Raw genomic sequence first — 17386 nt, forward strand, 5'->3', positions numbered from 1 at the left:
ACGGAGCCCATGGTTAAGACCTCCCCATTATCCCGGGGTCCACATCTCTCCTCCAGCAGAGGTCCCTGCCTCCTTCCTCACTGAGGACACGGAGCACATGGTTAAGACCTCCCCATTATCCAGGCTGCTCTCTGCACAGCCTGTCCCCCCATCTCTGTCTCCCCAGAGGTTGAGGGGCCCACTAAGCCTGCCCCTGGGGCTGTGCTTCGCATCTGTCCTCTGCCTAGTGAGAGGCTCCTCAGTCGAACATCACCCCCTTGTTCCCCCAGTGTCTTCAAGCCCCTCCTTCCCCTGGCCCCTTACAGTAAGTGCACATTGCAGAGCTGTCAACAGTGAGCGTTTCATAAAACATGTGCAGACGCCAGGTGCATCGCTTAGCACGCATTTAATTGGCTCATATGCTGAGATGTTGGTCTGTATTCTGGTATGCAGATGAGAATGTTGACACAGGGTTGAGGTATCCTGCCCAGGTCACATGGTTGGACAGATGGACAGATTGGCAAGTGGCCTGGTGACAGCTGGTTAGGTGACTAGATGTTTGGATGGATGGACAGACAGATGGGGGCTGAGCAGACAGATAAACAGACAAGGAAACATGCACTGGTTTGGGATGATTGGGCGAATCAGACTCCGATTCCAGAGATGCTCTAGACTCGCTGAGCAGAGACCTAATCCACACTCAGCAGTCAGGAGACACTGGCAGATTACATGTAAGGCATCACCCAAACTCAGTCCCACAGTTCATGGGCAAAGACACTGCGTTAATCATAGTCACCTTCCATTCTCTCTGGGTCCTCCCTTCAAGCAGGTCCCTTAACCTTTCCAAACTGTAGAGCTACAGTGTGTGAGTAAAAGTATCATTACAGAGCTGTTATGAGAATTTAGTGAGACAATATTTATGTTCCACCAGTAACAGCTCTGGAACATTGTAGACATTCCCTTTTATCCTTATTTTTGCCTCAAATGCTGAGGAGCTTAACTTGGACTTTAAGTATACCAGAATTTCAGAAACAGTCCCTTAGTTGTATAACTCAGATGAGCTGGTGATGAAATGGAAAATCCTGGCAAGAATTCTATTTATATTGTTTAACCCGCCGTTACAGTTTATTGATATCAGAGCCTCAGGTCCTAAGCAAAATAGAACAATTTTACTTATTATCACTTTCAGTGCTAAAGGCAGAGTTAAGAAAGGACCCCTCCTCCCCGCCCCTCCTCCCCCAGTCACATGGGCTTAAGGCTCTATTTCCATATCTCTGGCATTTTAGAAACAGCTTCACCTGCCTCTGTTCCTTTCAGCAGCAAAGAATGCAGAGTTTGAGGTGGGAGTCTGTTCTATACCTTAGTTGTATCAATTTTGAGCACCTCTGTAAGAAGAAGAAATTTCATAGGAAACTTCTATGAGGAGAAAGGCACAGCTTCCCCTACTGGCCATTTAATGAACTGGATTGTAAAGTTGAGTCTACACCCATTAAAGCATAGGTGGGATATGTCTCAGGCTTTGTCTGGGTTTGTAAGGGGATTTACATTTAGTGAGAAGAGCCCGGGCAGCTTGTCCTGTATATAATATACATACCTTTTTGGCACAATTACTCATTAGCCAAACCTTCTACCATATACCCACCCTTCCCCCTCTTCCCCATGTGCTCACTTCCTTCCACATGATAGCAGGACAGGTGTGATGTGGGGATTGGTGTGAAAGAATATATGTGTCTGAGGGTGTAAGAACTGAGACACTTCAAAATTACAGAGTTCACACTCAGAGATCAGAGAAGATGAGTTTCTAAGATGCTTCGGCACAAGGGAAACTGAACCTCTATATGAATATATTTAACACAAACTTTTGCACAGTCTGGCCCTGAGATGGAGTCAAGTCAGCTGACGCACACCCCCTCCATGAACCTTTCTTTTTTCATGCATCTGTTCTTTCAACAAACATTGGTTGAAAGCCATGCTGTGTCACACTTGGCACTAGCGCCAGGGAAGCAAGAATAGAAGTTAAGACTTGTCCATCAGGTGGGCTTCCGGAGAAGACAGATCTGTAACAGGTAAGACAGGAGAGAGGCAGGTGGGCGAGGGGAGGGCTGTGGGTTTGGCTGTCTGTAGGAGAAGCGCTAATGTGTCCTTTGGCCTGGCCAGGTTCATCTGCAAGGACCTCAACACTTGAGGCAAGAACGCGATAAGCTTGGAATAAGAATGTTAGGGCAGTTGAGGATTTTCCCCCAATTTTGATACTCCAGGGGCCATGAGGGAGAGTTTCATACCCAAAGTTTGAGGCTGCTACTAGAAAAACAAATATTTCGCTTTTCAGGAAGATGTCCTTCTGCACAGAGACTTGGAGTTGTGCTGATAGAGTACATCTCGGGTCCTCAGCAACCAGTCACGTGCACAACAGAGTTTCAGTAGAGTTGGTCATGTATACTGCTTTCTTCAGTTATCACCTTGGCAGGGGACCACTGTTACTCCCCCTATTTTAGGGGTGAAAAATTATGGCTCAGAGAGATTCAGTAATTTTCCTACCGACCCACAGCTAGGATACTGGGAGTCAGAATCTGAACCCAAGTCTACCCTATGGCTTGTGTACTCTACAGTATTTCGAAAGACTCCTCCCAGACCCCAGCCCAAGAAGAACAGTCAGACAGCTCTGCTATTGGTCATGTGAAAGTCACCTAGCATTTGTCAAATGCTCCCTCGTACGTCGTGAGAGTCAGAATTCTCATGTGCTCTCTTGACTTCACCTTTGCACACTTTCCACTCCATCTCATTGCCTTTCCTATAAAAATACGTGCATGTGATTTATGATACCCTGACCGTGTGCCAAGCACTGTGCTACCAGCTCTACTTGCCTTCACGCTCACTGATTGAATTTAATTGATTCCGATTATATCTGTCTGCTATGCTAGAACATAAATTCCTGGAGGTCAGGAAAAAACCACGTCTGTTGTGATCACCTGGGGGATCCCCAGTGGCCACTGTAGGACTTGCACACAGTGAGCACCCAAGAAATCAGCCAAATGAGAGTAATTCCTACAGCCACACTCCAAAGCACGGAAGTTGATGTCATCTGCAGTTTACATCTGGGGCTTAGAGAGGAGCCGTGCCTGAATTCCATGAAGGCTCCCTTATGTTATGTAAAAGGTACATGAGCTGTCAAAGCACATTCTTTCGCATCATCCCGCCTTGTTTTCACAAGCCACTCTTGGAAGTTATATCTGCTTTAATGTCAGAGCAGAATCTGAGAAGAAACTATAAAGCAGTTCCTTTTATTCAAGGACCAAAAAAAGACAAAGAAAAAACAAGGTATTTGAGAAAAGAAGCAATAGGGACCATGACTTGAGACCAAAGGATGAAGTGGCATCTCAGGTTTCTGCTCCCAAACGAGGCACTCGATCGCTCCACTCAGTCAGACAGGCCCATCTGCGGGGAACCCGAGCACTCACAGTCTGTGTTACCATCAGTTAGCACCCCGTAAACATCAGGGTCGCCTGGGCAGGCCCCTTCCATTAAAACATGTAAGAGCTCACAACCCGGCTTGTAAAGGGCTGGTGGAGGGGTGCCCAGCCACCAGGCAACCTCAGCTTCATGCCAGGAGAGCAGGTCTAGTGGAAACTGGCAAGGAAATGGGGTGTGTGGATAGACAGATGCAGGGAGGGTGACCAAGTGTCAGGAAAATCTGTGTAGAGGATCTCGTTTCATTTCACAGATACCCAGGGTCTGGCTTGAATGTAACAAAGGGTAAGCAGCAGGGCCAGACATGGGCAGGGGATCTGCTGAGAGAGCCAGGAGTTTCCCTCAAAGGAAAGCCGACCATGGTATGTGCGTGTTCCTCGCCCCTTCTGAGGCTCAGCATCCTTAACTGTAAAAGGCCTCTTGAAGCGTTGTTCTGAGGATTATCAAAACAAGGACAAAAACACGAGATGACCATGTGGCCTTGTAGAAGGACCTTCTACTATCTGGGTCTCAGTATCCTCACCTCTAAGAGGAGTAAGAGCCTGGTGTTTTCACAACCTTGTGATGATATTTAAATGAGAAATTGTACTTGAATAATGCCTTATAAACTATAAAACCTGATATAAGCATTACTTAAGCCAAAAATGGCTTTCTCAAATATTGCCCCATTTGCTCTGACTCGACCCTGTGAAATTGGTGAGGTGGGATTATTATCCCCACTTCACAGAAATGGGAAGCAAGGCTCACTGCATTGCACAACTTGCCACTTGCATGTTACCTGGGCACTGAGTGGCTAAGCCATGGGTAGATAACAAATCTGTCTGGTCCTAAGCTTTGTGGTTCTTTTAATCTATTGTCCATAAGCAGACATGAGTAACTGCTGCACTTTATTTGGCTATTATTTGGAATGCCAATAATAGTTTGTGCTTTAATTAGGACTATGATCTCCTGGGGGGCAGAGCATGTATCTTACTGACCTCTGTATTTCTAGCACTAGGTACAGTCTCTGGCATATAGTGGGCATGTGTGTATATATTAAGAAGAATAAATGAATCCATATCAATTTATTAATGCCTAATAAATTATCAGACCCTAAGCACTTTTGGAAGGACGCGCCATCATAAGCCCCATTTACAGAGGAAGAAAAGGAAGCTCAGAGCACATAGCTGGCAGAACTGAGATTTGAGGTCATGTCTGAGTCCAAGTCTTCCTGTCTTTCATCTACACTGTCTCTGGGTTAACTAATAAAAGAATGCAGTACCTATTAGCTAAGACCCAAAGTCTAAAAGTCACTCCTGGGGAGGCCTGCGCCCATAATCTCCGTGTGCACTGCTGCCTGAAAACCCCCAGCTTTGGCCCCACAGCTGTCACTCTCCGGGCTCACACCTCCGTGAATAGAAGTGCTGTTTGCTGTTTTCTTTCACACCGTAAACTGCCACCTAGAAAAAGTGCTGAATAAACCCCCTAACAAATACCAAGTTGGTCTTCTCTCCCGAGGCTCTCAGGGGAAAGCTCTAGCCCTGAGCCCAGGCGCCCTCCAGAGTCACCATTGCCCTTTCAGTGTTGGGCAGAAGAAACAGGAATTTCAGAGAGAGGACCCAGGGAAGCCTAGGCCCGGTGATTGTCATTCTTTATCTTGAGGAAAGCCCAAGATGATCCCTTGGAGAGAGAAGAGGAGGGAGTTTGAACAACACCCAGGGCCCTGCTACATGCAGTGACACTGAGCTCCCCAGACTCAGCCTCCGGAGGCACATTAGGGCAGGTCACCAGAGAGAAGCAGACAGGCCGAGGGCTGTGCATGAATGTTTCCCTTCCCAGGCATCTGTAGCCCTGGTCACACCCTGATCCAGCCATTATCCAAGGAACCTCAAGGAGGAGTCTATTCTGTGCCATGACCTGTGGGATAGACAGACACAAAAACACCCTACTATGTAAAGTGGGAAGGAAAGGAATAAGAAAGTAACCACAGGGGGAAGCACAAGAGGCTTCTCAGAGGAGGGGGACAGTTAAGCCCAGTCTTAGGGGTGGAGTATGCTGTGCAGCAGGAAGATGCCGCATCGCAGAATCCCCCAGTCTGGAGTCTGAAGAGCAATAGATGAGGAAACTGACACCAGGAGAGAGGAAGCGAACTTCCCAAGGTCCTTAGACCCCCGGTCCAAAGCTCACCTTCCCACCCTCACCTGAAGGAAAGCTTCTTGGAGTTCTTGATCTTTGCCATGCCCTTAGTCTTCTACTTCACTGAGTGCTCCCTGCAACCTGCTCAGGTCAGCAGAGGGCTGCTCTATGGCAGCATCCCCCTGCCCCTGCCCCCAGACTAGGAACTGTGGCTCAGTAAAGTCCAGGGACCTGCCTCAGGTCACACGGCTCAGAAACTCCAGAGCCTGCTGCAGAACCCAGGTCCTCAGCACCAGGTCAGAGGTATCACTACCCGCCTTACAGGTGAGAAACCGGATGTGGTCCTGCACATAGTGGGTGGGGTGCTTGGCAGGGTGTGGAGCATAGGAATACGCCACGAATGGCATGCATGTTTCAATCCGAAACATTTCATCCCTTGTCTTCTTAGATTGGCAGGAAGGTCTGAACTTCTGAGACCTAATTTTGTTTTCTTTTCTCTTTCAAAATTAGCTAGAGTATTAGCAGCTTCTAACCCAGGAGTGCAGCTTGGAAGGGAAGAATGGGCAAATGCAACTTGATAGAAGTGCCAGCTAATTTAGTTTGAAAGAAATGAAAAGAGTTGGGATTTTCACATGAATTTGAAGAATGTTGGGTCACGAGGCGTAAAAATCCAAGTCAGGTTCTCCACCAGAGCCTTGGCAGAAGGCGTCAGTGGACACGGTTGCTCAGCCTGCTTCCTAAAGAGCGGTTGCATTTTGGAAGCCTTGGCCACCTCTGCCTGCAACAGGCGTGAAGCTGTTGCTGGCCTGGAGCCCGTGGGTCTTGTGAATCCGGCCCTGTGTGTTTTGCACCATCTCACAGGCAAGCCTTTGTGAAGGGTGGGCAACCCCACTCTGGCTGTGAAGTGGCCCCCCCAGCTGTTTGCTTTGGATCCGAAAGCCTGTTTAAATGGTACTTGGAATTGGGGTGAGTAAGCAGGACGCTGGAGGACAGAGAATAAACCCAGCAAAGCACAGAACACACTCACTACCCTGCAGGTTTGGACAACAAGCCACAGCGTACCTGTAGGGTGGAGAATCCTGCCTCTGCCGCTGCTCCCCGCCCTCCTCAATGAGCATGGAGCTCTAATGAAATGGCAGGCTCCGAACTCACTGCCCGGCCAGACCCACAACTTCATTTGGCGACAGGGACTCATCCTCACTTTGTTTTCACACATAACTGGTTTTTAATTAAATTTGACTTTCCCTCACATCTGTTCAGATGGCCGGTCCCCTTTGGAAGTGGCAAGCACAAAAGCAGGGACAGGCTGGCAGTAGGGAGAGCACAGGGAGCAGAGGAGCCTTTCAATCCTTCTGTTTGGGTAGGGAAGCGGGCGCTGGCCAGGCTTTTTGCCCAGAGAATTGTTCTCATCCGAAGGTCATTGTCCACGGAGATTAGTCTCCCAAGCCTTGGGAATCCTGATCTCCCACAGAAGCCTAGGTAAGTAGCCAAGTGTGACCCTCGTGCCCAACAATAACCTTCCCCCTGCTCTTTTCTCTCTCCTCCCTCCCCACCTCCCTCGCCACTCCCTCCCTCTCCCCCACCCCCCACAGAGATCTGCACGGCTGACTGTGGAGGCCACGGAGTCTGCGCAGGAGGCACCTGCCGCTGCGAGGACGGCTGGATGGGGGCGGCCTGCGACCAGCGGGCCTGCCACCCGCGCTGTGCCGAGCACGGGACCTGCCGCGACGGCAAGTGCGAGTGCAGCCCCGGCTGGAACGGCGAGCACTGCACCATCGGTATGGCGGGCCCAGGGTACCTCCTCGGGTCTGCAGGACACCTCCGTCGTTCGGGGGCACTTCGGGGCCAGCCTGAGCCCCCATTGCATGTGAGAACAGGGGGCAGAAAGTCCTTTCATCTGACGACATTATGACTGGCATTTCTTAGACATCATTTGGATTTAAACTCAGTTGGATTTCAATTTTCAACCTTTCTCCTGCCAATTTCCAGCCAGCTGGTTGGGGTGCCTTGCCGTTTGGCTCCTCCCAGGCTAAATGCAGTATAGCCTTGTGTCAAGGAGCTCTGTGTTCAGGAATGAGGCAGATGACTGCCACTAGGAGCAGCAGGCAAGCCCTGTCCCCTCTCTGAGCCTCAGTTTCCTCACCCAGAAGGTAGAGGTAATAATACACATTGAGGGGAGCCTAATACGTGTAGCCATTTTTAAAAAGCACTACCTGGCTGGGATGGCACGTGCTGGGCTCTGCGCCCTCCATGGTCACCAGATCCTGGGTCAGAGCTCCTGCAGAGGCCTGGAACCCTGGGGGGAGCTCCCCACAGCCCCCAAGGCCACAGCTGCATCCATTAGGCCTGGGATCACCCTCCTGGCCCTCAGCTTCTGTCCTGCTTTGCATTTGTCTCCTGTCCCCTCTCATGGGGTCTCCTCCGCACCAGGCTCTGCTGAAGCAGCACTGTTGGCAGTTTTTAAAACAAGCTGATCACTTTGTCCCCTTCTTTCTGCCTTTCCTGCTGGTTTTGTTGATTTTAAACTCAGCCAGACATTTTGCTTTGTTTATTATCCTGGAATGAACACTCACCAAAAGCTCTTTAGTGAATCAACTAGTTTATGGATGTGTGTTTTAACTTTAACTTCTTCCCCTTCCTTGTTTTTTTTTTTTTTAATGAAAGGTCTGTGATCAGATGGTGAGCACATGGTTTTAGAATAGAAGGCAGCATTCTGCATGCCTTTCTGGCTCAGAAAGTGACCTCTTGGGACTTGGAGAAATTGGAAGACACACCCCCAGCTTTTGAGAGACAAAGGAATTTTGAGCAAACACAGCTACCTCTTATTTCTTGTGGGTTTCAAAAATCTTTATTCTTTTTGTTTTGTAGCCTGACATCGGTTTATATATCCTTGGTCCCCATCCCAATTACATCACTGGGTGTGGAACACAGTACATTTATTAATATTAATAATAATGGCTTCCAGTTTTTAAGTATTTACACTGTGTGGGGGACTGTGCTAAGAACCTTAACTACATTATTTTATGCTGCTAACAATCACCCTGTGAAGCAGAATGTCTGTAGCATGCTTTCCTATTTCCTCAGGGCCCTGAGGCCTAAGGTCATGTAATGGGAAGAAGTAGAAAGGGAATTTGAAGCTTGATTTTTCTCACCAGATGCTAGCACTGCAGTCCTTGCATGCCCAGGTTTTCTACTGAGGCATCAGCTCCTTCCCAGAGACCGTGCACTCAGAGTTCCCCACCTATTTGGCCCCTGCCCCCATTCTCAACAGAGTCACTGCATCAGGACAGCAGCCGATTGCTCCAGGGCATCTTACTGAATGCTGCTTGATGGCTTCCTACACGTCAGTGTCATCCTACCTCAGGATGTCCTGGGGACCCCTTAATGAGGGGGTGACCCCAGTCACCTGAGGGCCCCCCTTCTATAAACTCATCTTTCCCCTCACCTCCATTTTTCTCATGACTGAGGAGGGACTGACCTTTCAGCCTCCCCACCCGGAAGAAGGCTGATCCCTATTGAAAAGAAAACAAAAGCAGGTCTCAGGGCCCATTCTGTTTTCTGTGACTTGCTTACAGAGTTCTCAGCTCACCTTACCACAATTCTGAAAAGTTTATAAATGTCAGACAAAAACTGTGTAAAATAAAATCATCTGATCTGAGTCAAATGATGAGGGACTCGGGGAAATTCTCCCTTAGTCCAAACACAGATGATTCATGACAGGATTGTGGGCAGGCCTTGTCCACGTGGTGTCTGTGGGTTTTCATCAGCCTGGCTTTCAGAAAGCTCCTTTTATTCTGTGGCTGAAAAGTCAACCCATCCTCCCCTACCTCCCGAGCTCACCCCATTATCACTCTCTAAGAACACATTCCTCCTGGGGGTTGCAGATGCTTTTTCCCTCCAGATAAGAAATACATCAAGGTAAATGTGCACAATTTGAGAGGAGAGTTGACAGCCCCAAATACCAGCAAAATGTCATAGGACATTGAAAAAGTAATGGACTAGTCATAGTGGCTCAGGTGAAAGGACTTTGGCTCAGAATTCTATTACCTTTCATTGTATGGTGGGCATTTCCCATGTCCGTGTCTAATTCTCATGCATGGCAACCTTCTGTCTGTGGGTCTCTGCCTGTGGCCTGGCCAGCTGCATCCCCAAGAGAAAGCCAACACCCTCATGTTGAAGGGACACTTGGATGACCTTGTTAGGCTGTAAGGAAGGGAGGGGACGCAAATGAGAGGAACAGTGGTAGGTGCCTTCCTTTCCTTGTTGAAAAACAAAGGAGAAGGTCAAATCCTTCTTTGATCTTTGATGGTAACAAGAAGCATTGTCTTATGTTTCCAGGGAACTTCACTCCCTGGAAGGGTCATTTAGGAAAAGAAAAAACGTGCCTAGGTGAAAAGTTAGAAATTCCAAATCTTAAGTCTTCTCTTGTTATCAGGTTTCATTATTGTACAATAGGCCATTAGCATGCAGCTGGTTCCTACACTGCCGTATCAGAGATTTCCCATATCAGAGAAAGAACGGGTGCCCAAGACACTGATGCAGAGACCTCCATGCCGTGGAAGCGAATGAGAGGAGGGCCTGTTTATTTACACGTGGCTGCCTTCCATAAACAGGAAAGAAGGACTTGATTGCCTACAGCAGGAATAAAGAATTTAAAGAATAAGACAAATCTGGGCTCCTTATGGCCAAATCCCCAGCATAAGAAACTTTTTACCCAGTGACATTTCCAAAGCAGATTATTTTAGTAGGAATTAAAAATCTTCTTCTGGAGGCTTTGGCCCACCTTATCTTTTATGGAAGCTACTTGATTTTTCACAAGAGAGATTGGTTGTCAGAATAAAAGGGAATGTAACAATGGCAAGCTCTTTAACAGCACAAGAATACTTCACATTCAGTTCTAATATCTGTCTCTTTGCTTCTTGAAGGAAGGTCTCTGGTAAAAAGTGTTGTGGGCAGACCACATGGTTGCTTGGGGCTTCAGTTTCTCTGTCTATGGGTCACAGAATGGGATGGAGAAAGTCCCAGGATGACAAGAATTCTGGCCCCTTCCCCTGCTACCCACAGAATGGAATACCCGTCAGCCTGAAACTGAGTCACCTGCTCCTAAAACGTCCCACAAAGAAAAAGGGATTCTTAAATTTTGCTCTTGACACTACTACTCCCAATAGACATGAAGGTCAGTTTTCCTAGCCCAGAATTCAAAGTAAGATGAATTGATTTGGCTTTGTTTCCCAAGCATATGTGCAGCAGAGAGTCATCAAATGCATATTTTTGGATATCTTTTCAAGGAATTTTATGGGTCCCTTAAGCTTGGGGCTTGACCTCTGATTTCCTCTGAGAAAGCTAAAAGTCATAGTTAAATTTAAGAGAGTGTTTAAATTTTTCCTATTCCTTTGAAAACACTGCTATCATTTTGGATCAATTCTATGCTGGTTACTTTATTCGTCTGAGTGCCCCTTGTCTATAAAGTCTCAAAACACCTGTAGGAAATGCCGGCTTCTGATTACATTTGTAAGATTCCAACCCTGACCCCAAAGCTGTGATCATTCAAGATGCCAAATATACAGAATTCTTTACTAGACATCAGGAGAGCTGTCCACTCATATAAATCCTGATCCTTAAACAAAAGCCTCCTCGGGGAGTACAGATCAAAATACCACTCCAATGATGCAATTATTTGATTGAGCGAAACCAGACTTCACAATGAAGGGAACTTATTATAAAGGGCCACAAAATCTTCTGGAGTACTTTGGCCACTATCTTTTTCATAATCAGACAATCCGTAAGCAAGAGTTCACAGATCGCTCAACAAGGTGTCAGCCCCTGGACCATAACCTTGTGGTTATCCCTCCTCCTCAAAAGCATTCACTCAAATAGGATCCATGGTCTGACAGGGCAGATGCTGATGAGGACAAAGAGAAAACACACAGGAATCTACCTCCAGTTATCAGAGCAAGAGTTTGATCTGTTGATGGTTCTGGGAGATTTCAGCCTGCACGTCGTAGGGGTGGGTGGGAAAGTTACCCGGATTTATGAATTTCTTTCAAGGCGGGTTCCACTGACCACTTACTCACTCACTCATCCAAAGAGAGGGGAGCATTAATGTATCCAAGATTTTAACAGGAACATCTATCTCTCTCATGGTTGGCCATCTATCTGAAAGAAGTTTAAATGATGATCACCACCACACATCCCCTGCTATCGTGACCCTAACGAGAGCACCAGTGCTGCAGCTGTTAGGTTGACCTAAGGCTCTGGAGAGTCTGAATGGAAAGCCTTTGAGAGGAGGGCCCTGAAGCTTCTTGAGATTATCCTTAAAAAAAAAAAAAAAAAAAAAACCTTTGGAAACTTCTGTTGGTACAAACAAGTGAAGGAAGAGAGTTTTCATGTTGATGGTTGTAGAAATGCCAAAGAGACATAAGACCTCACAACTCAAATGTACGCCAAAGCCTCAGAGTCTGCAGCGTGAAGAGCTGTGTGCCACCACTGTCTCCAGCTTCTGGCATAGTGACAGGATGATAGCAGGAGCATAAGAAACATTTGCAAAATGTCAGAAAAAAAGTGTGACCCAAGAGGAGAGATGATTCTACTACCATGATCTTTATCCTGAAGCCCTGAGGGAAAAGATGCCAGAATTTTATCAAATCCTGAATCCACCTTTCATAATATAACCTTAAGGGCTTTGCATCATTTTTTTGAAAAGTTAGTACTTTAAAGTCATGAATTTTGAAATGATTATATTTAAGATCATATGTGCCAAGATTTTCAAACAATAAAAGCATCACTGGTATGGACTCTACAGGGTGGGCCTTCAGTAAACAATTGGGGGCCGAGTTCAAAGACCCAGTTGTCACTTTCATTTTCAATAGCCAGAAGCAGAAAACGCTATTCCCTTCCCAGAGTACTCTTGGACTTGGTACTAACTGGTGGTTACCAGCTTTTGGATTCTGTGCAGGTTGAAGTCTCTTTGTAGCAAGGAAATCTCTTTCAGGCTGGGGGCAGTGGCTCGTGCCTGTAATCCTGGCACTTCGAGACCAAACTGAGCAAGAATGAGAGTCTCTGAAAATAGCAGCCATCTATAGTCGCAGCTACTCAGGAGGCTAAAGCAAGAGAATCACTTGAGCCCAAGAGTTTGAGGTTGCCGTGAGCTGTTATTCTATGGCGCTCTACCAAGGTGACAAAGTGAGACTCTGTCTCAACAAAAAAAAAAAAGAAGAAGAAATCTCTTTCAATTTGTGGAGTCAGCAGAATTTGACATTTTGAATGTCTGTTCTTATCCTCTTTATCTCCTGAAAACTTACAATACTGATTATAACCTTAGGCTGCCTGGATTATGTCCTACCTGTGGTCTGGAGAAATTTGTAAGAATTTTTTAAAGGTATTATGTATATATTTGCATTTAACAGAGATCTTCATTATCATAGAGTTCTTAAAAACGGAATGGCATTAGAACAGAGAGATCTGTCTGACATCAGCCCTGGGCACTGGGGACACGATCCTGTAGAGTGGATATAATCTTTACTCAACACTAGAGTCATGATACCACCATTAAGAGACAATCAAGAAAGGTTTTCTCATCAGAGAACTTTCTCTAAGTGGATGCTGCACAGTGGTGTTACCATCTGGATCCCGATGATGGCATCTCATCCAGCCTAGCCATCCCTGGAAGAGAAACCTGGATGCAGTCTACCTCTTTGTAATTGGATTCAGAGTCATTACAAGAACTTATGATTAGGACTTTCCAGAACACTCTGCAGATCTGAAAGCCAAGAAAACCACCTGTGCCCGGAGACCCTATGTGTTCTTGCTGTTTGATAATATATCCTGGGAGATGATATCTAAGAAATTTTAGACCACTTCGCAAAATGAGGTGAATTAGCATTACTAAGACTAAAGTGACAGATGAACCAAGAATCAGCAAATCCCTCCCCTTAGCCAGAGATGTTTCCCAGACTGTTTTCCATGTGAGCTGTCCTTCTTTCTCATTGTCTGGCATTCCACAGCTTTGTTTATCCACTCCCACATAATAAGCCACGCTCCACATCCTCTTCCAAGATCCTTCTTAGACCCTCCTGTCTCATGGACCCCACAGCATCTGTAAGAATGAAGGGAAGTATGTAGGCCACGTTAAGTCTGTTCTCCCCAGTTTGCCACTTGGCTGTGCAGCCTCCAGGAGTGTATTTCATCTTGAAACAGAGACCACGTGGATTCCTGAAGTGAGAGTGGAGCCCCTCATCTACCAGTCTTTTAGGCTAATATATATTGATGAACAGCAACAATGTCTGTTCTGACCAGAGGACTGAAAAAATAAAAATTAGATTTGTTTACAGAGAGAGTAAGAATGTTCTTACAGTTTATAAAATGCGAGGGGTTCCAGATAAGGCCTGACCATTGCAGTCCAGGCCTGTCTGATGGGCTTTTGATTCATGTGTAAAACACAGCTGAGGACAGAGTGCAGCTCCTTCAGGAGACGGCCCTCTCCGCCTCTGTGGGCACATGCTAAGTGGAGGTGTAGGGAGACAGGGAAGGTGGAGCTCCCCAAATGACCATGACTCCAGCCTCGGTGGGGAAGGTGGAATGGCATTACTGATTTGTGCTGGGAATGAAGAGGCCTGCCCTGCTTTACACGCAGCCAGGCACCCACATGTATGTGCAGTGGGGTTTGTTTCAGAGCAGCCTTTGACACCAATCCTGACAAATAAGCAATACCTTAGATGGCTGAACAATTCAAGGCTTGGACACAACCCCTCCGTTGGAAGACAAAGCACACATCATTCTATCTCTGGAGTTAAGCACTGAGAAGTAGTCAGGTTTCCTTTTCTTATTCCTGGTTTTCACAGTGACATCCACTGCCCTGTGTCTCCCTTCTGTATAACTTGCACAAAGGAGGGAGGCATCTTAGAACACCAGGCATTCTGCATTCAAGCATATGTGGGCACATGTGTACATGGAAAATTCAAGAATGGTAAACAGATAATCTAGCAAATCTCGAATTGGGTTGATCAAAGATTCAACCCAATTCCCTAATGCATATCAGAGATCATTCATATTTTGCATATTTCTAAATTCCAGCTTCTTGGGAACACCTCCGCCCAGATGGGGTGCGCTTATTCTTGGTATGGCTGTTTCCCCTGTAGGGAGGGCGGATGCTGCTCTGAGTAGACAAGGGGCAAGTTCCAGTTCTCCATAAAGCTGGACAAGCCTGACGGAGCAGGAGTGTGGCCACTTTTGCAGGTTCCCATCCTCCCGTCTCCTGTTTGCTCCATCCATGTGTCTTCTTGTTTATATGGTCACGTTTCCACACACCTGGATCACAGAATGAGTTGAAGTTCCTTTTGGCCCTTCCTGGAGAATTGCTTGCTCTCCCTCCTTCTCTTTTGTGTCGTCCTGTCTTTGGTTTTATTTCCCCCACCGTGACAGAGGCCTGTCCCAAGCGTGAGACACAGCCCCCTTTGTCTTCCTAGCGTCTGGCATGGTTACATGGAAGGCAGTATTGCACTTACTCGAGCCTACCTTAAATGTCCTGTCTTTTATCTCCCAAGCTCACTATCTGGATAGGGTAGTTAAAGGTATGGTTTCCTTCCTCTATTTTCCTGTTGTCTTTGTGTGTGTGTTGTGTATGAGCATAAGAGAAGAAACGTGTATATAAAGATGTATATACACCCCATAAGCATGATGTCTAGACGCTGCTACAGCCCGGTTTTGTCACAGCACCCACTGCTGAAAGGGGATGTCCTTGGTCACAAGGTAGTTGATATACCTGGAGTATCCTTCTCCCTGCAAGTTGCTCAGACCTGTTTGTTACATTACCATTGGGCTGTTGTCCCCCGCACACATACATATGCCCTTCACCCTTTCCACCCCATCTCATGTCACCATACTCATTCCTTATGGCCCTAGCCCATCAGAATTAAGATCCTGGGAACCAGGGTGGATAGCCTAAGAAAGGAAGAGACCCAAGAGCAAAGTTTAGGAATCTTAAGCACTACATTCTATTGCTATTGCGTTCATTGATTTGGTAAGCACATAATAGAGCACCACCTGTGTACTAGGTACATGGGCCAGGCTCTGGAGACGAGGGGGAAAACAGACCCCTGGCCTCAGGGAGCAGATGGGGGGTTGGTTGGTTGGTTTGCTTGTTTTCCTTTTCAGAGAAGGCCCGACTTTGGTAAGTTTTATCTTTAAAGAGTGTTCCCTAAAGGCAAAGTAATTCCTTCCAATTTAAGCATTTACATTAATTAGATGGTGCCGAATTTTCCAAATAGGCCTCATTGCTCCAAGAATAAGTCTCAGAATGATTAGATATGTGTGCTTTGAAAAGACTCTATGCTCCTTGAGGAGAAATACCATGTCATACTCATCTTTTTATTCTCAGGCCCTGGTGAGAAATAGTTATGGACTCACACTCTGGAGCGCCTGGGCTTAACTCCCAACTCTAGCACTTGATGAACTGGGTGACCTCGGGCCGGTTGTTTAACCTCTCTTCACTCCAGTCTTTACCTGTGCAGTGAGGATGCTGGCAGGACTGCCCCCATTGGATTAGCATGAGGATAAAGTAGAATAATGAACATAAAATGCTTAGCATATGAGCAGGAGATCAGTAAATGTGACTTGTGCCATTTTATCATGTCCTTATTTACACTTATTTGGAGAAGGACTTTATTAGCGAACTTAATTTTTGAAACCGTAAAGGAAAAGGCTCAATTGGCTTTGTATAATAGATGACAACTGCTGTTTTAAAAAAACTTATGGGAAAGGTTTAAAGGAAACCTAAGTGACTAAATGCTTTTCAGCTGGAACAACATTGCCCAAAAGAACAAAGGTGTTGCTAGGGCCCACTGGGTGGGTGAGAAGCAATGGTCTTCACGTTTCCCATGCTGCTCCTCAGCTGAGAATAGTCATTCCAGAGAGGAAACCTAGGACCTCTCAGCCTGTTTAAAACAGGTGTTTCACACATTATCTGCAAAATCTTCAGGATGGACTAAATTTAATTATGGTACCATCTAGTCGATGAAATTCTTCCCTACTGTGTAAAGTTTTATCATATCCATGAGTCTTAAATGAGTCCTGTGATTTTTTTTTAAGGAAAAAGATACAGTTACACTCATTTGGTTGAAAAAGGAAACAAGCTGAGGGTGGGTAGTGGCTCATCCTGGGTCACACTTCCAGAGACTTTCAATTTCCTAGTCTGTCCATGTTTCTAACATTCCACCTTCTGTCACTATAAGTCACCAAGAATGTCCCAAAATTTCCAATTTTTTTCCTCCAAAACACATCTTCCAAACTGACACCCTCTCTGGGAAGTGGCCTATATTCTGTCTCAAACCACATGTTCTGATCTTTAGTTCAGAAGATATCATCACCAGACCTTTGGTTGGATTAGGTCACTGAATCACAACTTGCTTTAAAAGATGAATGTTTCTTGGCAAAATCTAGGTCTGAACCAAGCCCTCATCTGGCTGACATTCTGGTATAATGGATACTGATTCTGTAAAAAGAATTCAGACACCTGTACCATACAAGCTCGGGACTTCTCAGAGGGGGAGTATTTTGTAGTTCAAAGACAAAAAAGCTTCTGTTCATTGTTTTTCTGTTTGGTAGAGACTCAAGAAACAACATTCACTCAACAAATAACACTGAACTCTTTTTAAGTGCCAGGAAATGTGGATACTGCACAACAGATATCTAGTCTGGGGGTACCTGCAGTGTACCAGAGAATACACTAAAACAAGTAATTCCAACAAAGTCTGATGAGGGTTATGATGGGGGAGGCCAAGAGCCACTTACCAAGGCGAGCTTCCCTTCCTAATTTGCTCAGGGGCCT

At 46.2% G+C, this 17386-nt stretch overlaps 1 protein-coding gene across 1 annotated transcript in view; it reads left to right on the plus strand.

The window, feature by feature from the left end:
- The window catches only part of TENM4 (teneurin transmembrane protein 4), a 398484-nt gene that overhangs the window by 273115 nt on the left and 107983 nt on the right, over positions 1-17386 (plus strand). Inside the window, exons 12-13 of the mRNA XM_023510159.1 lie at positions 7155-7340; positions 15105-15131. Of these exons, the coding sequence (XP_023365927.1) occupies positions 7155-7340; positions 15105-15131 (213 nt within the window). The remainder of the gene's footprint in view (positions 1-7154; positions 7341-15104; positions 15132-17386) is intronic.

Source organism: Otolemur garnettii, unplaced genomic scaffold, assembly GCF_000181295.1.
Source record: "Otolemur garnettii isolate 467f Iridium unplaced genomic scaffold, OtoGar3 scaffold00001, whole genome shotgun sequence".
In the NCBI taxonomy this organism is placed as follows: domain Eukaryota; kingdom Metazoa; phylum Chordata; class Mammalia; order Primates; family Galagidae; genus Otolemur; species Otolemur garnettii.